Source organism: Candida tropicalis, assembly GCF_000006335.3.
Source record: "Candida tropicalis MYA-3404 genomic scaffold supercont3.5, whole genome shotgun sequence".
Lineage (NCBI taxonomy): Eukaryota > Fungi > Ascomycota > Pichiomycetes > Serinales > Debaryomycetaceae > Candida > Candida tropicalis.
In genome coordinates this window covers 614,962-638,524 of record NW_003020057.1, presented here as the reverse complement: position 1 = coordinate 638,524, position 23,563 = coordinate 614,962, and the positions used below count along the sequence as shown (strand labels likewise).

The 23,563-nt window shown below is 32.1% G+C and overlaps 11 protein-coding genes across 11 annotated transcripts; 8 read left to right on the top strand and 3 right to left on the bottom strand. All coding sequences in view use genetic code 12, as the record gives it.

Moving 5' to 3' along the window:
• Nucleotides 1-179: 179 nt before the first annotated feature.
• On the top strand, nucleotides 180-2,039 carry ADE5,7 (bifunctional aminoimidazole ribotide synthase/glycinamide ribotide synthase; the record flags this gene model as incomplete). Its single annotated transcript, XM_002549644.1, has 1 exon — nucleotides 180-2,039. One exon carries the CDS (start codon nucleotides 180-182, stop codon nucleotides 2,037-2,039), a length of 1,860 nt encoding a protein of 619 aa, XP_002549690.1.
• Nucleotides 2,040-3,200: 1,161 nt separating this feature from the next.
• Nucleotides 3,201-5,468, top strand: GCS1 (glutamate--cysteine ligase; the record flags this gene model as incomplete). The annotated part of the gene is made up of 1 exon (XM_002549643.1): nucleotides 3,201-5,468. The coding sequence occupies one exon, from the start codon at nucleotides 3,201-3,203 to the stop codon at nucleotides 5,466-5,468; it is 2,268 nt and encodes a 755-aa protein (XP_002549689.1).
• A 755-nt stretch (nucleotides 5,469-6,223) lies between these two features.
• SMI1 (Smi1p) lies at nucleotides 6,224-7,960 on the top strand (the record flags this gene model as incomplete). The annotated part of the gene is made up of 1 exon (XM_002549642.1): nucleotides 6,224-7,960. The coding sequence occupies one exon, from the start codon at nucleotides 6,224-6,226 to the stop codon at nucleotides 7,958-7,960; it is 1,737 nt and encodes a 578-aa protein (XP_002549688.1).
• Nucleotides 7,961-8,343: 383 nt separating this feature from the next.
• CTRG_03984 (anaphase promoting complex subunit) lies at nucleotides 8,344-9,828 on the top strand (the record flags this gene model as incomplete). Its single annotated transcript, XM_002549641.1, has 1 exon — nucleotides 8,344-9,828. One exon carries the CDS (start codon nucleotides 8,344-8,346, stop codon nucleotides 9,826-9,828), a length of 1,485 nt encoding a protein of 494 aa, XP_002549687.1.
• A 24-nt stretch (nucleotides 9,829-9,852) lies between these two features.
• On the bottom strand, nucleotides 9,853-10,755 carry CTRG_03983 (nicotinate-nucleotide diphosphorylase (carboxylating); the record flags this gene model as incomplete). Its single annotated transcript, XM_002549640.1, has 1 exon — nucleotides 9,853-10,755. One exon carries the CDS (start codon nucleotides 10,753-10,755, stop codon nucleotides 9,853-9,855), a length of 903 nt encoding a protein of 300 aa, XP_002549686.1.
• A 348-nt stretch (nucleotides 10,756-11,103) lies between these two features.
• On the top strand, nucleotides 11,104-11,883 carry CTRG_03982 (uncharacterized protein; the record flags this gene model as incomplete). Its single annotated transcript, XM_002549639.1, has 1 exon — nucleotides 11,104-11,883. The coding sequence occupies one exon, from the start codon at nucleotides 11,104-11,106 to the stop codon at nucleotides 11,881-11,883; it is 780 nt and encodes a 259-aa protein (XP_002549685.1).
• A 76-nt stretch (nucleotides 11,884-11,959) lies between these two features.
• CTRG_03981 (uncharacterized protein) lies at nucleotides 11,960-13,117 on the bottom strand (the record flags this gene model as incomplete). Its single annotated transcript, XM_002549638.1, has 1 exon — nucleotides 11,960-13,117. One exon carries the CDS (start codon nucleotides 13,115-13,117, stop codon nucleotides 11,960-11,962), a length of 1,158 nt encoding a protein of 385 aa, XP_002549684.1.
• A 2,543-nt stretch (nucleotides 13,118-15,660) lies between these two features.
• On the top strand, nucleotides 15,661-16,020 carry CTRG_03980 (uncharacterized protein; the record flags this gene model as incomplete). Its single annotated transcript, XM_002549637.1, has 1 exon — nucleotides 15,661-16,020. One exon carries the CDS (start codon nucleotides 15,661-15,663, stop codon nucleotides 16,018-16,020), a length of 360 nt encoding a protein of 119 aa, XP_002549683.1.
• Nucleotides 16,021-17,971: 1,951 nt separating this feature from the next.
• Nucleotides 17,972-20,167, top strand: CTRG_03979 (uncharacterized protein; the record flags this gene model as incomplete). The annotated part of the gene is made up of 1 exon (XM_002549636.1): nucleotides 17,972-20,167. One exon carries the CDS (start codon nucleotides 17,972-17,974, stop codon nucleotides 20,165-20,167), a length of 2,196 nt encoding a protein of 731 aa, XP_002549682.1.
• Nucleotides 20,168-20,223: 56 nt separating this feature from the next.
• On the bottom strand, nucleotides 20,224-22,278 carry MTO1 (tRNA modification protein; the record flags this gene model as incomplete). The annotated part of the gene is made up of 1 exon (XM_002549635.1): nucleotides 20,224-22,278. The coding sequence occupies one exon, from the start codon at nucleotides 22,276-22,278 to the stop codon at nucleotides 20,224-20,226; it is 2,055 nt and encodes a 684-aa protein (XP_002549681.1).
• A 362-nt stretch (nucleotides 22,279-22,640) lies between these two features.
• On the top strand, nucleotides 22,641-23,540 carry CTRG_03977 (uncharacterized protein; the record flags this gene model as incomplete). Its single annotated transcript, XM_002549634.1, has 1 exon — nucleotides 22,641-23,540. One exon carries the CDS (start codon nucleotides 22,641-22,643, stop codon nucleotides 23,538-23,540), a length of 900 nt encoding a protein of 299 aa, XP_002549680.1.
• Nucleotides 23,541-23,563: the final 23 nt, after the last annotated feature.

Here is a 23,563-nt window from a genome sequence, read left to right as displayed (position 1 = left end):
TGGATAAACATAACATTCCAACTGCAAGATTCCAAAATTTCACTGATGTTAATAAAGCTAAAGAACATATTGAAAAAATCGATTATAAAATTGTTTTAAAAGCAGATGGTATTGCTGCTGGTAAAGGTGTTTTGATTCCAGAAACTAAAGAAGAAGCTTTACAAGGATTAAATGAAATCATGGTTGATAAAAACTTTGGTGATGCTGGTAATGAAATTGTCATTGAAGAATTTTTGGAAGGTGATGAATTGAGTATATTGACTATTACTGATGGTTATTCTTTCTATAACTTACCAGCAGCTCAAGATCACAAGAGAATTGGTGATGGTGATAAAGGTTTAAACACTGGTGGTATGGGTGCTTATGCTCCAGCTCCAATTGCTACTCAAGATGTTTTAAAGAAAATTAATGAACAAATCATTAAACCAACCATTGATGGTATGAGAAAAGATGGTTTCCCAATGTGTGGTGTTTTATTCACTGGTATCATGTTGTCCCCAACCAAAGAACCAAAAGTTTTAGAATATAACGTTAGATTCGGTGATCCAGAAACTCAAACTGTTTTGCCATTATTATCTGATGATACTGATTTGGCTCAAGTCATGTTAGCTGCTGCTCAACACAGATTAGATTCTGTCAACATTGCCACTAAACCATTATACTCAACCACTGTTGTCATGGCTGCTGGTGGTTACCCAGAAGCTTATGGTAAAGGTGATGAAATTACCATCAAAAAACCATTACCAGAAAACACTTTTATTTTCCATGCTGGTACTGCTTTAAACGATGAAGGTAAAATTGTCACTGCTGGTGGTAGAGTTATTGCTTCCACTGCCATTGCGGAAACTTTAAGACAATCCGTTGATAAAGCCTATGTTGGTGTCAATGATCATGTTTCATTCAACAAGAAATACAACAGAAAAGATATTGCTCATCGTGCATTCCGTGATGCTGATAAAACTGCTGCTGCTGGTGGTGTCACTTATGCCGATTCTGGTGTTTCTGTTGACAATGGTAACTTGTTTGTTGAAAACATTAAAGCTATGGTCAAATCTACTTCTAGATCTGGTGCTGATTCTGATATTGGTGGATTTGGTGGTTTATTTGATTTGAAAGCTGCTGGTTATAACACCGATGATACTTTATTAGTTGCTGCTACTGATGGTGTTGGTACCAAATTAAGAATTGCTCAAATTATGGATATTCACAACACTGTTGGTATTGATTTAGTTGCTATGAATGTCAATGATTTGGTTGTTCAAGGTGCGGAACCATTGATTTTCTTGGATTATTTTGCCACTGGTAAATTAGATATTGAAATTGCTGCACAATTCGTTGAAGGTGTTGCCAATGGTTGTAAACAAGCTGGTTGTGCTTTAGTTGGTGGTGAAACCTCTGAAATGCCAGGTATGTACGATGAAGGTCATTATGATACTAATGGTACTGCTGTTGGTGCTGTTTTGAAAAACAAGATTTTACCACAAATCAACAATATGAAATCAGGAAATGTTTTGATTGGTTTAAGATCAGATGGTATCCACTCTAATGGTTTCTCATTAGTTCGTAAGATTATTGAAATCAGTGAATATGAATATCAATCACCAGCTCCATGGAAACAAGGTTCTACTATTGGTCAAGAAGTTTTGATTCCAACCAGAATTTACGTTAAACAATTATTGCCAAGTATAAATCAAGGTTTATTATTAGGTTTAGCTCATATTACTGGTGGTGGTTTAGTTGAAAATATTCCTCGTGCTTTACCAAAACATTTACAAGCTAAAGTTGATATGAAGAATTGGGAAGTTCCAGAAATTTTCAAATGGTTTGGTAAACAAGGTAAAGTTCCATACAATGATATCTTGAAGACTTTTAACTTGGGTATTGGTATGGTTTTAATTGTTGAAAAAGAAAATGTCGATAAAGTATTGAAGAGTTTAGAAGAATCTGGAGAAAAAGATGCTGTTGTTATTGGGGAATTAGTTGAAAGAAAAGAAAATGAACCAGGATGTGTTGTTGACAACGTTGATGGTTTATATTAGAGGAGTAGGATAATTGCAGAGAGACGAAGTATGTTAGTTATTACGATTTAAGTATATAAGGTTATAAATAAATATAAAATAAATGAAATAATACAACGTGTTTGTAGTACCTTGACCCATGTGGGTGTTTTATACTTTATTATTTATTATAATTATTGTTTATTTTTGCAGCTATTTTTTTTTTTTCTTGATGGTTGGATTGGATTGCCGTTTGACATTAATACGATAATAGCAATTGGTCAGAATATGTCAAACTGTTCGTTATGAATGTCATGAATAATAGAGACTTTGTGATTTCATAGAGTTCCAACATCATCCTCTGTAGTATAAATCTCATACATTTTAGTTCACTCATACTGCATGTTAACTTACTCCTTTTTTTTTTAGTTGGTTGTGAGAAGCAGAAGAAGAAGAATGGTGCAATGTCATGTGTGCTTTGATAATCCCCGTATAAATGATGAAATAAAGTGCACATTTCTTCTTCTTCCTCTTCTTCTTCTTCTTCTTGCTTGGCTATTATTAATTAACTTTAATGATAATCCACAGCTTGTGAGCCCTGTACAATTACTGTAACATACGATTACTATTCTTTGGTAGCTGGTATAATAACAACAACCTAGTATTATCATAAGAAGACAGGGGATGATTTAATTTCTGTTGTTACTCTGTCGTTCAGCAACCGATATAATTGCTATTCCGACCGTCTCTCTATCTAATTATCCCATTCGCTTAATTGTTAGTATAATTTCCGCAATCTCATCTCTCACATAGTTTCACGGGTAAGTAATCCCAATTGGGAAATTGCATAGTGAATATAATTTATTTTTTAATTGTTGTGGGCACACCAAATAGTTTTGACTCTGTGTCTCAGTCTAATACCCGCATAATGCAAGATAACCAGCGGTGTGGGAAGACAAAAGTATTTGCACTGATTACAAATCAAGCGCCCATAGTGGGAAAAAAGAAATTTTTCCAATTTTTTTTTTTTTTTTTTTTAGTTGAAATATTACTTTTCTATTTTCAATAATATAACCAACCCTTGAACCTTCTTTCTTTCTTTCTTTCTTTCTTTCTTTCTTAATAACAAGTGGTTCTTCTTGTTTTGGTGTATATTTCTTGCTATCAATACTATCTATCTAAATATACTGCCTTCATTAAAGAATGGGTTTGTTGTCACTTGGTACACCTTTAAGTTGGGATGAGTCAAAGAAACTCAACGAACATGTTAGAACCAATGGTATTACTCAATTGATTAATATCTTTAACCAACATGGTAAGAGGGAAAATGATGTGTTTTTATGGGGTGATGAAGTCGAATACATGCTTGTGGATGTTAATCAAGATGATCATACCGCAAGATTATCCATCGATAAGGATTATATCATAAATGACTTGAATGATCCTGATAAATTATTACCTGTGGCTGATGCAAAAAATGTCAGTTATCATCCTGAATATGGTAGGTTTATGATTGAATCTACTCCTGCAAGACCTTATGATGGTAACTCATTACTGGACTATTTATATGTTGAAAAAAATATGAAGGATAGACGTGATGTTTGCCAAGATAACTTGCCTTCTTCCATCAAGTTATTGACATTGACAAGTTTCCCACGTATGGGATGTAATATTTTCACTTCTCCTCCAGCTAAAGCAAATGGACCAGCTTCTCAATCATTGTTTTTACCTGATGAAATCATTAATCGTCATGCTCGTTTCCCCACATTAACTGCTAATATCAGAAGAAGAAAAGGTCACAAAGTTTCCATTAATTTACCAATGTATCCTGACAAATTTACGAAATTGGTGGATGATTCCATTCCAAAGGATAGAAAGTTGTTTGATAGTGATAAGGAACCATGGATCGGGGCTTCAAAACCAGGATATGTCTATATGGATTCCATGGGATTTGGTATGGGTTCAAGTTGTTTACAAATCACCATGCAAACCAAGAATATCAGCGAAGCAAGATATCTTTACGATACTTTAGCTCCACTTGCTCCTATTATGTTGAGTTTATCAGCTGCTGCTCCTATTTTCAAAGGATTCTTGGTTGACCAAGATGTTCGTTGGAATGTTGTTAGTGGAGCGGTTGATGATCGTACATTTATTGAAAAAGGTCAGGAACCATACCAAGATTACCATTTGTTTGGTGGTTTAGATATCGATGTGAATGATGACTTGACTATTAATACACATAGAATTAATCAACAAGGCGATTTAATGGATTTGCACACCAAGGATGGCAAACCAATTCAAAAAGTACCAAAATCAAGATATGATTCCGTTGATAACTACTTGAATGATAACAACTATGACACAAAGTATTTCCAAGATGGCTACAACGATTTGAATGCTCCAATAAATGAAAAAGTTTATCAACGTTTAATAAATGAAGGTAAATTAGATAAGTATTTGGCTAATCATTTTGCTCATTTGTTTATTCGTGATCCATTGGTTATTTTCAACGAAAGAATTGATCAAGATAATGAATTGGAAAATGATCATTTTGAGAATATTCAAAGTACCAATTGGCAAACTTTGAGATTCAAACCTCCGGCTTTATACACAAAGGATACCAATTTACAAAACAAACCTGGATGGAGAGTAGAATTCAGACCAATGGAAATTCAATTGACTGATTTTGAGAATGCTGCTTATTCTACTTTTATTGCTTTGTTATCTAAGGCTATTTTGAAATACAAGCCTAATTTCTATATCCCATTGCTGAAAGTTGAATTGAACATGAAATTGGCACATAAAGTTGACTCTGTTTTGAATGATAAATTCTGGTTTAGATCATTTGATTTATGGAACATCGATTCGTCTGAATTTAACGATTATGGACTTGAATGGTTTGATAGATTCTTGACTGAAGATGATAATCAAAATGGTAATGGTACCCATCTCAATGGTAACACCAACGGTGCCAATGGTGCCAATGGTGCCAATGGTAGTGTATTAAATGGATCTAAATTACCAAGAGGATGTGACGGGAAAACTGTTGAAGAAATCAATGATGTTGATGATCATGGAATCGATCAAAGATATTCGATTTGTCGAATCATAAACGGATGTGCGAAATTCCCAGGGTTGATCAAGTTAGTTATTAAATTACTTGCAACAGAGTTAATTCCTCAAGCTTTGAAGACAACTTCCAAGGAGAACTTAATTGAAGACGTTATAACATTGAGATACTACTTGTACTTGATTGCCGCAAGAGCCAGTGGTGAAATTCCAACAACTGCACATTGGATTAGAAACAAGGTGACAAACCATGAACAATATAACCATGATTCAAAGGTCTCTGAAGAAATAAATTATGATTTAGTTCAGGATTGTATTAAAATTACGGATTTAAACGATAGACAGTTGATAGAAAGCCTTTTTGGAGACAGCATAGCTGGGTATTTATTCGCAACAAACTAAATTGAAAGAGGTGGTTTTTCATTCATCTATAAACAAGTTTTGCAGTATGCTTTTTTTTTTATTTTTTTTTTTTTTATTCGAACTCTTTTTATTGGGCATTTTATTAGGTTTATGTATATTTTAGTATAATATTAAATGCATATATATATATATATTCAATTTCGGTAAAAGTTTCTGCATCGTGATCACACACACGTGATAACAACCAGCGCGTTCCTGTATATGCAGGAGAAACACATCATGCATGCGCCTACACGTGACTGCAATACGCAGGTTATTGCTGGGGGGCGGGGCGGGCGAACGAAGAAATTCCAAATTTCAGGCGTTGCTCGCCGGAGAAACAAAAACAAAAAAAACAAATCACGTAAAAAAAAAAATTATATAAAAATTTGGCGATCGACGAAAGAGAGAAATTCTTTCACTCAATCCATCAAGCCATTTTTTTTTATTTTTATTTTTGCTCTTTGTTTCTCCAAATCCACGAAAAGGAAACTATAAACAAACATAAAACAAAAGGATAAAGGCTAACTAAATAAAAAAAAGGAATAATTTTCTTTGTATAAACTCATTTAGACACAGATTAGCTAATCATCACAATCAATTAACCAATAACCAACAACTTTAGATTTCATTTTCAGTTTCAATTTTTTGAAAGGGCAAATATCAATTTTAAGTATTTTACTACCTATTCCACTCCAAAGCTGGACCTTCTTCGTTTTGTTCATCTAAACTAGTATCCATATATATATATCAAGATGGGATTATTAGATAGTTTTAAGGCATTTGTTCATTCAATCACAACTGATGACCATTATGCCTCATATGATTCTCCATATAGAAACAGTTCAAGCAATGATACAACCAATCCTCAAGGTTCCCTTGGTAATGGTTCCAGTATTCGATTAAATAACGATTTGAATGGTTCTCAATATTCATTGGAAAATCCTTCTGCAAGTGCTGGATTTTATAGACCAGGTATGAAATCGTCTCAACAAGATTTACCATTACAAAATCTTAGTTCTGATGGCCAACCTCCATTGCCATCTATTGATTCATTATGGGATAGAATTGAGTATTGGATTGAACAAGAATATCCTGAATTGGAAGATAACTTAAATGATGGTGTTACCACTGCTGATTTAAATGAATTTATTCAAGATTTACAGATTGGCAATTCTAAAAATTTACCTGATGATTTCCGAGAATTTTATAAACGTCATGATGGTCAATTAAGAGGTGGAAAACCTACAGGTTTAATTATGGGTTTGGTTTTGTTAGATTTAGAAGCTATCATTGAAGAAAAAATGTTGTGGACTAAAGTTGCTGAAAGATTAGAAACTCAATATTATATGGCTCAACATCAACAAAGGCAACAAAGTGCTGCTAAAGAAGGAAGTAGTAGTAGTAGTAGCAATAGTAATACTACCAATGGTCCTATTAATAATTCATTTATTGCTAACCAAAGATCCGTGCCTCCAAATTCTATTCAACCATATTATTATCATAAAGGTTGGGTTGTATTGTTGAAAGATAATATTGGTAACCAAATCGCTATGGATCTTTCACCAGGTCCAAATGGTAAATGGGGTCAAATTATATTGTTTGGACGTGATTTTGATACTAAATTAGTCATTGCTTCTAGTTTACAAGAATTTATCTTTGGATTTGTCACTGATTTGGAGCAAGGTAATTTCCAAATTGATTCTAGTGAATATCAAGAACAATTGGGATACTTGTCAAATGATAGAAATGGCGATTATATGATTGGTGATGAAGATGAAGACCAAGGTGAGTTGAGTTATTGGGATAAAGATGGACAAGAATTTGGTAAAAATGTACTTAGAGGTAGATTAAATTATATTGAGGTTTTGAAAAGAAGAGCATTAAAGAAATATGGATTATCTGAAACTTTTGAAACCACTTTTGTTCCTCAGAGACAACCAAAAAAGCAACCACCTCCACCATCACAACAAAAGACCAATTCTGGCGCCCACACTCCAATTTTGAGTCAATCAAGAAATGTCTCTACTAGTAATTTGAAAAAGACAACTACCAATGGAAGCATCAATAAACCTAATGTTTCTAGTCCATTAGCCGCTGCTGATACTTCTTCTAGCTCATTTACAGTTCCAAAAGAAACCATCATTGACAAGAAAACAAATGAAAACAAAGAAGAACTAGAAGTCAAAGAAAAAGAAAAAGAAGAAGAAGCTAAGGTAGAAGAAAAGGAACAAGCTCCAGTAGAGGATAAGAAAGAAGAAGAACCTGCTGAAGAAGTCAAGAGTGAAGAAGCTCCAGCTGAAGTTTCAAAGGAAGAAGTTGCAGTAGTAGAAACACCAGCCAATGATGAAACCAAGGAAGAAGAAGAAGAAGAAGAAGATAAACCAGAAGACAAAGAAGAAACCAAATCAGAAGACAAGGAAGAAGCTAAAGAAGAAGACAAAGACGAAACCAAAGAAGTCACTGATGGTTTGAAAGAAGTTGAATTATAAAAAAGAAAAAATGAGATTTCTTAAATTCATAGTATAATGTAAAATACACCTAGGTTTATAAATTAACGACATATATTATATTGATTGATTTTTTTTATTTATTTATTTTATTTTGAACTAAGATCCCTGTTATCCCTTTACGAATCTCTAACAGTAAAACCTTGAAGGCCACTTGTCATATTTGAAAAACCAATCATTCTTTTTATGACTTTAATTATTAAGTCGTGCAATCACCGCCAGAATTGGTGATGTTAAAAAAGAAAAAATCTATACTGCCAATACATTATCTTCACGCGTGTGTGTGTGTGTGTGTGTGTGTTTGACTATTGTTGCATTTTTTTCAAAACTTGTAATAAATCAATCTGGATATTTTAATTACAAGGATGGATTCATCAGGATATTGGGATCAACAAGGAACAAATAATCCAAATAGATCACAACATGAAGTACAATCACAACGAGAATTATCACAAGATGAAATAAGAGAATCTATTTTACTGTCGACTACTACAACAACAGGAACAGGAACAGGAACAATAGCAGATCAAAATTTTCATCATAATCATTTAATTCATATTATTGATGAAGAAAATAGTAATTTTGGAAGTATTCGAGAAGATTTAAATTTTAATCATGTTAATATAGATGATGATGATGAAGATGATGATGAAGAGGGAGGATTTAGTGAAGGAAATATGCGTATTAGACAATCAGGAATGAGTCTTGATGATGATAATGATGGAGGTGTAGAAGAAGGATCAGAAGATGATGAAGAAAATGACGATGATGATCAAATTATAGAAGATCAAAGTAATAGATCATCAAATATAAATAATAGTAATATAGATCATCCTCAACCAAGTTTAGAACAAATTCAAAGAGTTTATTATATTAAAGGATTACAAGAATTAGAAGCATTACAATTGTTTGATTTATCCCCTTTAGCTAATTGGAAATTAAGTTCTTGGAAACAAGGATATGGGTTAAAACAATTAAGAGATGATTCTCCTGATACTTATTGGCAAAGTGATGGAAGTAATAGTGGGAATAATCATAATAATGGAGATAATAATTCAAATCAACAACAACAACAACAGCAACAACAACAACAACAAAATCCAAATAATAGTATGTTATTAAATCAATTATCTAATCCTCATTCAATAACAATACAATTTTCTAAAAAAGTTTCCCTTGAAAGAATATCTATTTTTACTAATTATTCATTAGATGAAAGTTATACTCCATCAAAAATTAAAATTTTGGCTGGTAGTTCTGAAGGTTGGGATTTAATTGAAGTTTGTACTGTTAATTTCGATCAACCAATAGGTTGGTCTCATATTATATTTAATGGTATTAGAAATGATAGTGTATTGAAATGTTTTTTAATTAAAATTGTCATTTTGGCTAATCATCAAGAAGGCAAAGATTCTCATATACGAGCTATAAGATGTTTTGGTAAAAAACCAAATGTATCAGGAATTGGTGGTTCTAATATGGGTAGTAATGATTTACAGTATAATATCGGTAATAATGATTCATTGCATCATTCTGAATTACTTCGAGATTTAAGTTTAGCTACCGGTGGGGTAGGTTCAAGTAATATGTCGGGACTTCTGTTGAATAATAGAACAATACTGGGTATAACAGATCGAGGAAATATACTAGAGGAGGAGGGGGGAGAAGAAGAAGGAGAAGAAGAAGGTCAGAATGGAATTGATGATACTGATTACAGACAATCTGAAGAAGGTACAAGTGGTGCTAGTACTGAAGAAACACAGAAAATAATCAACAATGTGTCAAGTATAATTGGATTTAACTCTGGGTTTCAAAGTCTAGAATTAAAAAGTATATCTTCAATTAGATAGTATATATATATATTGATGTCATTATTACTTAGCGTCAATTTTCAATGAGAAATCAATGGTTTTAACACCTTGATGAATAGAAGAAGTAGAATATATATCAATATCATTACTCAAATAAGAACTCAAGTTTTGTAAAGTTAAACCACCAGAACATTCCAAAAGGAATGCTTTATTAGTACCTTGATATTTATTCTTTAATGATTGAGCAACTTGACGTAATTCATCACCGGTGAAATTATCCAACATGATAACATCAGCACCCGCTTCAATTGCTTCTTGAGCATCTTTTTCATTACTAACTTCAACTTCTACTTTAACAGCAAATCCACAAACTGATTTGGCTTTCTTAACAGCTTTAGTGATACTTCCAGTAGACATTATATGATTATCTTTTAACATAACCATGGAACTTAAATCATATCTATGAGTATCAACACCACCAACTAACATGGCATATTTTTCCAATTGTCTCAATCCCGGGGTAGTTTTTCTAGTACCGGCAATAATACCAGTATAACCGCTTTCATCAGCCAATTTCTTAGTTAAATATGATTGAGTAGCAACACCAGATGCACGAGATAATAAATTTAAAGCAGTTCTTTCAGCTAATAAAATATTTGAAGCTGATCCTTTAACTTTACAAACAACAATTTTACCACCAGCATTAGAAATTTCATTTTCTGAAATATATTGACCTTCACTAAAATTCCATTTATGTTGTAAATTACATTGATGGAAAACTTCATTAATAAATGGAATACCACAAATAACACCTGATTGTTTCATATAAAGTGATCCAGTTTCTGGAGTATTACCAACGACAAATCCACCAAAATCAAAAGATGGAACATCTTCAGTTAAATATTCAGTAATTTTTTGTTTCCAATTACCACTAACTGGTAACAAATTTGCATATTCTGAAGCCATAATTTATAATATAATAGTAATAATAAGTTTATCTAGAGAGAATTAGTGAAATATAATCTCTAATTGTGATATCTGGGGAAATCAAACTTGATGAAATTTTTAAAATGTGGGTGAAATCAGCAATGAAACATTTTTCTTTTGTATCGTCGTCGAATTGGCTCGAGAGACAGAGAGAGAGAATTTTCCAACGGCTGGAAGGAAGGAAAGAAGGTGGGCCAATTTGTCCTCTCGCACCCTTTTCTCCGATGCACGCGTCTACAGAAAATTGTATAATTCTATAGGAAGAATGTTCTTTCCTGTCTCTTTATCAGATACAAGAGATATCACGAATCTAATTACTGTACCACCATGACAGGTGTGAATAAACCGAAACCAAAGATGATCCAATCGATATTAGCAATTCCCACCAGTTCAAAGAGAATAACATGTTCAACATGTGAAATGACTTATAATCCTAATATTCATGAAGATAAAACATTACATAATAAACATCATACAAAATTTATTAATGGAGTGCCGTGGAATACAACTAATGATAAAGATATTTCAGTGCTTGAAAATTTTATAATTATTGATAAGACATCAGCTGTAAGATCAACAACAGGAAAACTACGATCTAATCGTAATTCTATCAAATGTTCAATAATAACAATCAATAAAACAAATAAAAAACATATCCAAAAAGTAGATACTGTTTTAGCTATGGTTAATCAAGAATTGAATGCAAGTCAGGATTCTGGACAATGGAAGAAATCAGAATTTGATAAAAGTAAAGCATTTATTTTAATTATTGAAGGGAAAGCCGTGGGGTTATGTACAACTGATACTATAGGATCAAATCAAGGTAGATGGATGATTCATAAATCTCAAACGGTTGTTCCTAAACAAATAAATAAAAATGTTATTATTGGAATATCAAGAATTTGGATTTGTAATAAATGGAGACAACATGGATTAGCCATGAAATTATTACAATGTATCTTGAAACATTCAATTTATGGAGTGATACTTTCTAAAAATCAAATAGCATTTAGTCAACCAAGTTTTAGTGGAGGAATGTTGGCAAAATCGTTTAACGGAGTAGTACACAAGAGTGGTGAAATGCTACTTCCAGTCTATATTGAATGATATGAAAATTACCGCTACATCAATTGGAATTAATTTATATATATATATATATTTACATACATACAAGATGACGAATCTATGATTCTCTGAATATTTGTTGACTACCGGCTACTGTAACCAATCTCTCGACATATTCATATACAGTTGCAGTGACACTACCACTGACCAATACTTTCAAAAATCTAGGTAATGCACCTTTAAATAAAGACCAAGGTCCCTGTCGTAAGAACAATCTATAAGCAGTATTTAATGAATCATGATAAAGTTGTTTACCATTTTTCAGTTGTAAATGAGTTTTTATAACATCCAAAGGTTGAGTAACCATAATAACCGCCATAGAAGATAAGAAATGTAAACCAACCAGTTGAATCATTGTATGTTTACCACCAAACCAATCATTCAGTGCAGAATTTGGATTAATTAATTGACGAGTTGCATTATAAGTAGCTAACCAAACCCAAGAAACACCAATTTGTCTAACAAATGTAATAAAAGTACCTGCAGTAAATGCTCTAATCCCCTTTAATTCATACATTTCTTTTACAGTTCCAAATAATGTCAATGACGGATGTTTATTATATTGAACTTTCAATGCTTCAAATGGTTTATTTCTAGCCAGCACTCCACCAAATTTTACTTTCTGTGTTAAATATTGATTAATCACTTCTTCTGAAAGATAAGCATGAGGAGAAACATATTGTCTTAAATAAATTGGTTTTGTTGGTTTATGATGACCATGAGAGCCATGGGTTATTCTTCCAGTTATATCATATCCTAAAGCTGTACATCTATTCAATTCATTAGCTAATGTTTGATTTTGAATCATGGTGATTTTAACATTTTCAAAAGGAATTATCCATAAAGTTTCAATAAATCCACTCATAACTCCAGCTACTACAATTCTTGGAGCTGTTGTTTTATTTGAATTATTTTTAGTATCAATTGACATAAAACGTGTCAGCCAATTGTATGCAATCACTCTAGTTGCATTTTTAACAACAGATCCTAAGACTAATGCACTTGCACCTTTATACATTTGTGCTATAGAAGTAGGATAATTCCCTGGAATATCCCATTTCTTTAAAACTTTTTCATTATTTAATTGCTGTTGAGTCTTGATGAAATCAAATGGATATGTAACAGTTGCTGCAAATGCAGATGCAGTAGTAGCTGATATTAAAGCTGTAAGTAGACTATCACCACCAAGTGAAGCTGATGGTTTGTTTTCAAGCATTGGGATATTGAAGAGAAGTTACTGGTGAATTAAAGCAATCAAAATTGCTATAATCCAATAATGATTGGAAAGAGAGAGAGAGAATGCTGCTGAAAAATAACATCAAATAGTATTTGTGCACTTTTACACGACTGATATAGGTAGTGTACCATCCTCAATAATAATTTCTCTCTAGCAGATCATTCAATACAGTCGTTGCAGTTTTATCTCGCACTCTAGTGTGAGTATAATTTTCAGATCAATGAGTCAAAATTATTTGCACTATTTGCAAAGAAAAGTTCATAGTAAGGCGGTAAATATTTTTGATACTAGTGCGCAAAAATTGTGCATACTAAAAATGTATGGTTTAGATAGAATTAATAGTAACGAACATACTACAATAACAAGTACGATTGGATTCTGTATGTGATTAATCCTGAACAGCATTAGTAATAGTTTTATGTAGTTATAATAGCAATTGATGGAGTTTTTCTCTTCTTATCTAGTGATTTGCAGAAATGGGGTCTCAATGGTGAAAATCTCAAGGGATGTTCCTTGAAAATTTATCTCTCGACGTAAACTAGTCGATACTTTTATAATTTTAGTCGACAATTACCGCGAAAAAATTGCAAAATTCAAAAAAATTCGAAATAAATTATAAAAATGCTATAATGATACAGATGTACAAGTTTAGCACAATTAGTATTTTTGAGAATATTCAAACAATACTAGACGAATGTATTCACCTTTGATGACTTCCACAATAGATTTAAGTGACAATAAATTGATGATATCACTATAGTACAACTGAAAATATACCATGCGTTGAATTTTGTATGGGGAAAAGAGATTCATGTCAATTTTTGGTATTTTTTCGTGTGTGAACCAAAATTAAAATCACGGGAATAAACCACTTGAGATCATGATGAACCCCTTTGGGAATACTAGATGGTCTAAAAACTGGAAATAGAATATGATAATAGTATATATGTGATTAAATCTACATTAATATTCCAATGAATATAATTTGAGCGGTCTGGATATTGCAATTAGTGACTTATTTGGAAAAATTATAATTCCCGATAATAAAAAGATACTTTGAAATTCCAAGAGTAAGATCGATAAATAACTACACCAATTGTTAGCCAATCAGTTCAGGATTGAGTGTGGTAGTATTAAACAGTGATATAAATAACATCATGTTGTTTAAGCGATAAGAATCAAGCTAGAACCGATAGATCTAGCGAAACATATGCAACTTTATGAAATCTCTTTTGTTTGCAAAATAAGGGAAATAATTTCCTGTGGTCGCATTTTTGGAAATTCTCTAAAAATTACTGAAGTTTCTTATTTATCACCTTTTGGCAACTTTTGGGCAACCTTATGATGTTGCCATTTTTCTGCAACATAATGAAGTTTTCAACAATCTTAAAAGAATACCACGATTTCTCAATTTCGGTTATTTTTAAAAGTTTTCTGCAACTTTATTAATTCACCCGTTCTTCCAAAATTTCGCAACAACAATTTGCTAGTAACAGTTTCCATCATATTTTTGTTATTTGAAAACATGAAAAGTGGCAAAAACAATTATATCGATAAACAATATAGTGGAATACTATGAATGCTCTTATAGACTATCATTACATATGAAATAGTAACAAATATACATCAGCGGCAATTAACGAAACTATACTGTATCGGTATAAAAATCCAGTATGTACTTCATTTTCCAAAGGAGGTGCACTGTAAGTAGATTTGAAAGAAAAAATTTACCTTTTGAATGAAGTATTAGTAGTCGATGGTTTGAAATGAATCAGCATTACAAATATTTGCATATTTAAATTGGCTATTAGTTATGTTCAGCCTATTCTCGACATGCAAGTGGGGAAACTTCTTGAATTTAGGTCCATGGTTCGTACGAAAGAATCTGAAGAAAAAAAAAAGAATTCAAATATCGAAAGGAATGAAATATATAGTCTATAATTTGGCTTCTGTTCCATTGATACCACTATTAGTACTTGCCAGAGCCATATATTATGTTATCTGTTTATTATATATTTGAGTTGAGTACATAATACCTATAATGAATCATGTTTTCAACCAAAATAACTGAAAAGTACTATTCGTCACTTTTTGTATGGGGAAAAGAGATTCAAGTAATTTTTGGCGATTTTTTCGTGCGTGAACCGATTTGAATTTCATGGGAATAAATCAATCAAGACCCTAATGAACCCCATTGGGAATACCAGACACACCAACAATAGGGATCACTAGCTCCAATGCATGTAAATATGTATTTATTTGTATGGATATTACAATCAAACCATTTTCAACGGGGCCAACCTCATGTTTAGTGAGTTTTTTAGAAAAATTATTATTCCCGATAAAAAAAAGATTGTTTGAAATTCCAAGAGTAAGATTAATAGATAACTCCTCCAATATTTGTCCAAATGACCCAGAATGAACATATATAAGATAATCTATTACTGGGAATTGTATACCATTTTCAAAAGTGCAAAAATCGTACTAACAGTGACAAATGTTGGAAATCGTGGAACATTTGCATGTCGCGCTGTGACGACCATAGAAAACAGAAATATAAATGCCACTTTTTTCTAGAACATTCAAATGTTCCTCAAATTTGGAACATTCAAATCTATGGATCTATGGAATGGACATTTATGTCTATGGATATATGGACGGAACATTTCTATATACGGATAAATGGAGGGAAAATATCTACATACAGATGCGCACCAAATCAGGAACATGTAAATCAATGGTTTAATGTATGGATAATTGTGACACACAGATATAGGGCACAACTACTGGAACATATAGATGTACAACAAAAAGTGACATTCAAAAATATGGTTTCAAGGATGGAATATTTGAATATATATATATTTATTTTCGGAATGTAGATTTATAAGTTACCGCCATCAAATTCATGACTATAATCTACTGTTATGTGTCTTTCCTTATTCATAATTGCGTCAAACTGATTATCTTGATTGATTCCCATTGTATTCAAATGGATTAGATAAAATATGTCAAAAAGAAATTGTTCAAGAGTGTCTAAAATGCTTTCATTTTTTCTGTATCATTACAAAAATATGAACTATGCTCTCTGCATACCAAATCTACTAACCCGATTCACTCAATATAAAAGTTTAATCTGATCATAATTTTAAGTGGGAAATATTGGTATTTCCAATCACTTATTATACAAGATTCATATTTATAGTGAGTCTCATCATTATTCTCTTCAATTTAATCTAACTTGTCAAATTATAACAGTTGTTACATTTTGTATGGTGAAATAAGATTCAAGTCAATTTTCGTGTCTGAATCAAAATAAAATTTACGGAAATAAGCCACTTGAGATCACTGTGTACACATTTGAAAACACTACATACACCAAAACTGTGAATTATTAATATGTAAGTACATAAATGTAATGGTGAACATATGAATATAATGAAGATATAATTTTCAGAGAGCTAGATAACACAATTATTGATAAATTTATACAAATCATAATTCCCGATAAAAAATATGTGATTTGATTTCGCCAAAGTAAGTTTTGGCTACAGTTGATGCTATGTCACTAACAAATACATTGAAATTGATTTTGAGTGACGTTAATTTACCATATCTTTCAGGTAATGGTAGTTTCAGGGATGTAATCCCAAGACAAAACGGTAAAACCACAATTACACATGAATTTGGCCAAATACGATGATTTGGTAGAAAGTGACATTTATCGAAATTTGGCCAAACACTATAAAATTAAAAACCTAAAGATTTGACCAAATTAAGAAATTTGTCCAAAAGTACCATTTAATGAAAATTGGTGAACAATAACCTAAAGGAAAAAAAACTTATTTGGCTAATTGTTGCAATTTTATCAACAATAGAGTTATTGGTCAACCTGATCTCAAACACATAATTAATGATTTTATGAATTTTGACAAATTGACCAAAAATAGTAAATGTTTTACTTGACCAAGGAATGGAATTTGACCACCTTTGATAGTTACTAAAATTTCATGGATATGGCTTGAAATTCTAAATCAAAGATTTTATTAGAACAATAGTGATAACTAACTTAGTATTACCTCTAATCTGGTTTGGAATTTCTCATAGAGATACACATATTAATCAATATTATACACCAAGAATTAAATAATGAAGTGGACTATGCTCCACCTGTTGTTCTGCTAGAATGTATGTAATAACCTCAAATACAAATTCCAAGCTTTACAATTTGTTTCACATATTTTACTTTTTATAGTTACCGACAATACTTATTTCACCAAGAAAACAGAGACATTAAGAGTATGAAGTCTCCACATCTATGCAGCTAACTATTGTTTGATTTGATATAATATTAGAAGAAAAATATACTACAAATAATCTGTGTTCAGTCATCTGGTAGCGTTTTTTCTGAGGATCAACTAATTATCCACTTAATAAAACAAGTTTTACCACTTACTGACATCGAATATTGATCGGATTTCATTATTCTTGAAGATTTCTTTTAACTAAAAGTAAAATTCCGATGATTGATGATTGATGTGTTCTATATAGCACCGAAGGTGTTGTATTTTTGTTGAATATTAAATATATGCATTTTTTTTTTTTTTGTTTGCTGAACAATTGAGACAAAGTACATAAAAGTTATATATGGTAACACTATCGTTGATTAAATATTACTTGAGGCTCAACTGAATAGAATGCCATCTGAAATATCAATGCAATTGGTTGATAGTCTCTATTCCTTTGGAACCATTGAAATTCTGTTACATGGTTGCGTGTGTGAAGGTCAAAAATCATCTATCGAGACAAAAAAAAAAAAAAAAATAAAAACAAATGCTACTGATCAATCGCAAACCAAAACAAACAATATCATACAAGATAAGGATGGATGGACTACTAGAACACAACAAGAATAGAAGTTTGTCTCAGCCAGTGACACCAAAAAGAAAAACAGCAACAACATCATCATCATTGTCATCTGTTACATCCCCTGAACACTCACATTCATTACCGAATTCAGCACTTCGAAGAACACCCATTTTCAATATTCATCTACCCCCACGGGAATTATTTCAACAAGATACAAATGTCATACCATTGCAAGGTGAAAGGGGCAGAAGTAGAACCAAACCATCTACACCAACTAATCGTACCTCACTCACTCCAAGGAGAGCTAAATCTTTGACACCAAGTATACGATCAGGATCGTTAACTCCAAGATCGAGAACATCATTAACTCCAATGCAATCAGGTAGAAGTAGTAGAAGAAGATCATCGATTATTGTGACCAATGAAGGAGAAAAATTGTATAAATCTGATTATCAAGGTCCTATTACTTTGGATTACTTAAGATTTTTCTGTAAAGCACTGATTCAATCTGAGGAAATGATTAAAATCAAGAAACAAGAATTAACTAATCCATTCATAGATAAGGACACCAGCACTCCTGAATTTAATGTTGTGGAGAATATAGAAGAAGACACTATAGAGGATATCCAATTGGAGAATGCTCCATCTGAGCAAAATACAGCCGAGAATTTTAATGATTCACTTCAGATACCGGATGATTATGAACAATTACTAGCGTCACCTCAAAGAGAAGCTAGTGAAAATGAGGGTGACATGTCAATAGAAGAAGAAACGGAGCACACACCGGAGAATAGTGATGTATCTTCACCTATTGAAATACCTATAGTGAAACCAAGACCGTTATCATTTTTGCAAAAGATATTGTTGTCAAAGCAAAAACAGAGTTCATTCTTGGGGAGTTTTGATGAAGACGGAAATGTGCCAATAAAACAAGAAATAGAAGTTAAGCATAATTATGTGGAGGTTAAAGAAAAAGATGCGAGCATCAAAGAGGAGGAACAACAAATTAAAGAAGAAGTTGTAACCGTTAAAGAAGAGAAAATACATCAAACAGACCCAACTGCCAGTGACAGACCAATTGATCAGTTCACAATTCAAAGTGATTCACAAATTGACAATCAGTTGTTCCCAGCATGGACAAAACCTGAAAAGGAAAACACTCTAGGGTATAGTAACAAAATACTGCTGACTTTAGAACCTAGTATTGAGAATACTATACAAGAAGGGCAGTTTGCAGATGATGAATTTGAAACAAAGAATGAAGTCTTGGATGATAGAGCCAATTGGGAAGTTCCGGAACTTGAATCTGAACATATTGTTGATGATGAAATATCAGAACAGTTTCAAGAAGAAGCAGAAGTCATCGCTCCTGTTAACGAGGATGATTCAACAAGTGAATCGAAAATCAATAGCGTCCACAATATGGAAGATAGCAACATCACACCTGAAGAAATTGCTGCGGTAAATGATGATTCAAGGCAAACACCAGATGTTTCCACACCTTCACATTTAGTATCCTCAAATGAGCAAATATTGCCAGCAGATTCAGATAGTTCTGCTGATTTGTTTGTCCGTGATGACGTAGAACAAGAAAATGATGAAATAATACAAGAAGAGTTTGTTCTTGACGACGAAGGGGATGATGATGTTAATGAATCTATCTTTAATGAAATTATCAACGTAAATACCTCCCAACAAGATGAAAAACCAGAATTCCTATCATCAGAACGCATGCTTCCTAAAAAACGCAAGATGACATCCGTTCCTTCGGGTTTAGATGTGAATTTTCGTGATGTATCATATATTGTTAAATCTATTCAAGCACAAAATTTTTTTGAAAGTGACATGCCACCAAAAAAGAAAACCAGAAAACCTAAAGCCTTTTCCAAAGATATCATACTGTCTATTCAAGACAAATCAAATGAATTTCTTGATAATCTAATGGATGATTTAAAGAGTTATGCACATCACAGAGGTTCAAATACAGTCGATATGAATGATGTGTTGCTATATTTACAACGAACTAAATTTACTGGTAAATCGGACACTTCAGATCAAGAAATAGATCAGATCTCAGTGTTGGCACAAAGATTTTTACCGCTTGAGGATTTAATTGCATTGGATAACGATTTGTATGACTCTGTTTCGTTGAATAAATAATTCGAATGTTTATATATATATATATATATGTATACTATTTACAAGTTTGCGTGACATTAAGATGTTGCAATTTCTTTATTTGAAGAAGTTCCCAATTTAGCTATTTTTCGTAATTCCATAATGGCAGTGGGTGTAACACCTCTAAGTTTCATTGCTTGACCTAAAGTTGAAGGTTGAATTACATTTAAAATGGAACAAACTTCGTGTGAGATTTTCAAGTTACCAGTATTTGTATAGTTGAAATTTTGAGGCAAGATGAATTTATCATAATCTTCGAATTTTTCAATGTTTCTTCTTTCTCTAGTTCTAAAAGGTTCATAATCACTTTCAACATCGATTTTGTTTCTTAATCTTTCTGAAATATTATCAAATGAATTAGGGACTTTGTTCATAAATTTAGACATGTGTGGTAATAAACAGTTGATCAGCATTCCTGGGTATGCTAGTAATTTCCAACCCGAGACTTTGACATCATCTCTTGCATCATAAGTCACGCCTTCTAAAGCTGGTGCCCAGTATCTTCCAATTAGTTTCAATTCACTTAAAGTATTTTTAATATCCTCGAATTGATTGCTTTCTTCTTTGTAATGTTTATATCTGTCTTCTCCAACAACTCCTAATTGGTAACCTCTTTCAGTTAATCTAAAATCTGCATTATCTGAACGAATCGAGAATCGAAATTCAGAACGAGAAGTAAACATTCTATAAGGCTCTTCAACCCCTTTGGTAATCAAATCGTCAATCATGATGGCCATTAAACCATCAGGACGCCTTAAATCTAAAGCGGGTTTCTTCATGTAAGATAAACCAGCATTAATACCAGCTACACAACCTTGAGCTGCGGCTTCTTCATAACCTGTTGTACCATTAATTTGACCTGCAAGGAATAACCCGTCAACTAATTTAGTTTCTAAAGTCATTTTCAATTCACGCGGATCGATGAAATCATATTCCACACCATAACCAGGCTGAGTCATGGTGACATTTTCACAACCAGGCATTAATCTAACTAACTTTTCTTGAATTTCTTCTGGCATGGTACATGAAATACCATTTGGATAAATCAAATCAGTATCTAATCCTTCTGGTTCTAACCAAACATAATGGAAATCTTTGTGAGGAAATTTAATAACTTTTGATTCAATACTTGGACAATATCTTGGACCTTTAACAGTTTCTCTGATATGAATGGACTTATCTAAATTATCAGCAATAATTTTATGAAATTCTGGGTTGGTTTTAGTTTGGTAACATTTAACTAATTGATCTTCTAGTGCGACTTTATCATTCATATATGACATTGGTTGTGGTGGGAAATCGGAGGGTTGTTCAATTAATCCTTTAAAATTAATGGTCTTTGCTGATAATCTTGGTGGGGTTCCTGTTTTTAATCTTCCTAATCTAAACCCAGCATCACGCAAAGTTTTGGATAATCCAAAAGTGGCTTCCTCTCCAATTCTACCTGAAGGATATGCTTTTAATCCAATATGAATTTCACCTCCAAGAAAAGTACCTGTAGTTACAACGACTTTTTCACTTTTAAGTACTCTGCCATCCAGTAAAATAACACCTTTGACAATACCAAATGTTCTTCCAGCATAATCCCCTTCATTGTTTAATTTTGGTTCAATAATGATGTCTTCAACTTGTGCTTCAAGTACTTTCAAATTTGGATAATTCAAAATTTCCTTTTGCATTTCCTCAAGGTATATTTTTCTATCGATTTGAGCTCTAGGTCCATGAACAGCTGCACCTCTAGAAGCATTCAAAATTCTAAAATGAATACCTGCTTTATCAGTAATTCTTGCACTAACCCCATCTAACGCATCAACTTCTCTTAATAAAGTCCCTTTTCCAACTCCACCCATTGATGGATTACATGAAGCTGTTCCAATTTTATTTATATATGGAGTAATTAAAGTAGTTGGAGTTTGTGATCTAGCTGATCCAGTGGCAGCTTCACAACCAGCATGTCCTCCTCCAACTACAATAACGGGATGAAATTCAGATTCATCTAGCTTTTTCTGCAAATCTGCATTCAATATGATTGAACGTGTTTGTTGATAAGTTACCTTTCGTAGGTATCTATGGTTTATTCTTCTGGATAGCATGGTTGTTACTGGATCCTATGATGGCATTAGTAATGAAAAATTTTGTCATCTCATAGATTGGCAATTTTTTTTTCTTTCATATCGGTGATAATCTGAACGTGATCTAGTCACGTGACTTGTAAATAAAATTATTCTATATCAAGACAGACTGACTAGGGCTCGAATAATATATATCAGCTATATGGTTTTTAGAGGCAATGTTTATTATCATATTATTAGAGAATACTTTTACTGGATGTACCATTGCTATCACTGTAAGATTAATATCCAATGTATGAACTGAAAAATAAAAAAAAAAAAAAAAATTCTAAAATTTATTTCAAACCTCATCTCTCATCTCATAAAGTACAATACAACTAAAGATGGCCCCAGCACAACCAATAGCCGATGATCTAGATGATGGATTAGAATATGATGTTGCATTTTCTGATACTGAAGAATCCACTTTCCCAGTAACTGAAGCCAATGATAATTCAAATGATGAAAAAGAAGATGAAGAGGAGGAAAAGATGAGTTCACGTAAACGTAAGAATTCAACTACTGTTAATTCATTTAAAGATAAGAAAAGAATGAAGATGGAATTAGATATTGAATCTAAAAAGAATTTATCAAATGAAGATAATACAGAAGTTATTGCAGAATATATTAATAATAAAATTCGTAGGAAAAATCCAAATTTATCAGCTTTAGAATTAACTGAATTATATTTTAATAAAAATGAGATAAGATCTACTTCAGATTTTAAAGAAACTAGAAATTTAGATAATTTATCTAAATATATTAATTTGAAATTTAAAAATATGTTACCTAAAGGGATGAATAAGAAGGATAAGAAGAAGAATAAAAAGGATAAAAAGAAAAAGAATAACGAAGAAGAGGTTTCAAAACAAGATGATGATAAACCAGAAGAAGAAAGAAAATTCATTGCTGTTGTTTCAATGTCTGCAATTAGAGCATGTGATATTCATAGAGCAACTAAAGATTTATCAGGATCATCTATTAAATTAATCAATAAGAATAAATTGCATGTTGATTTGAAATTGGTTAAAAGTACTAGATCTAGAGTGTTGTGTTGTACCCCTGGTAGATTGGTTAAAGTATTAAATAGTCAAGATGCTGAATTATCTAAAGATGAAATCAAAATTGTCATTGTTGATAATTCTTATCTAGATACTAAGAAACAAAATATCTGGGATATTAAAGAAACTTTTGAAGCATTAAAGGAATTAACCAAAGAAGGATCTAAAATTTATTTGTATTAATGAATGAAAGTGTGTGTTTTATA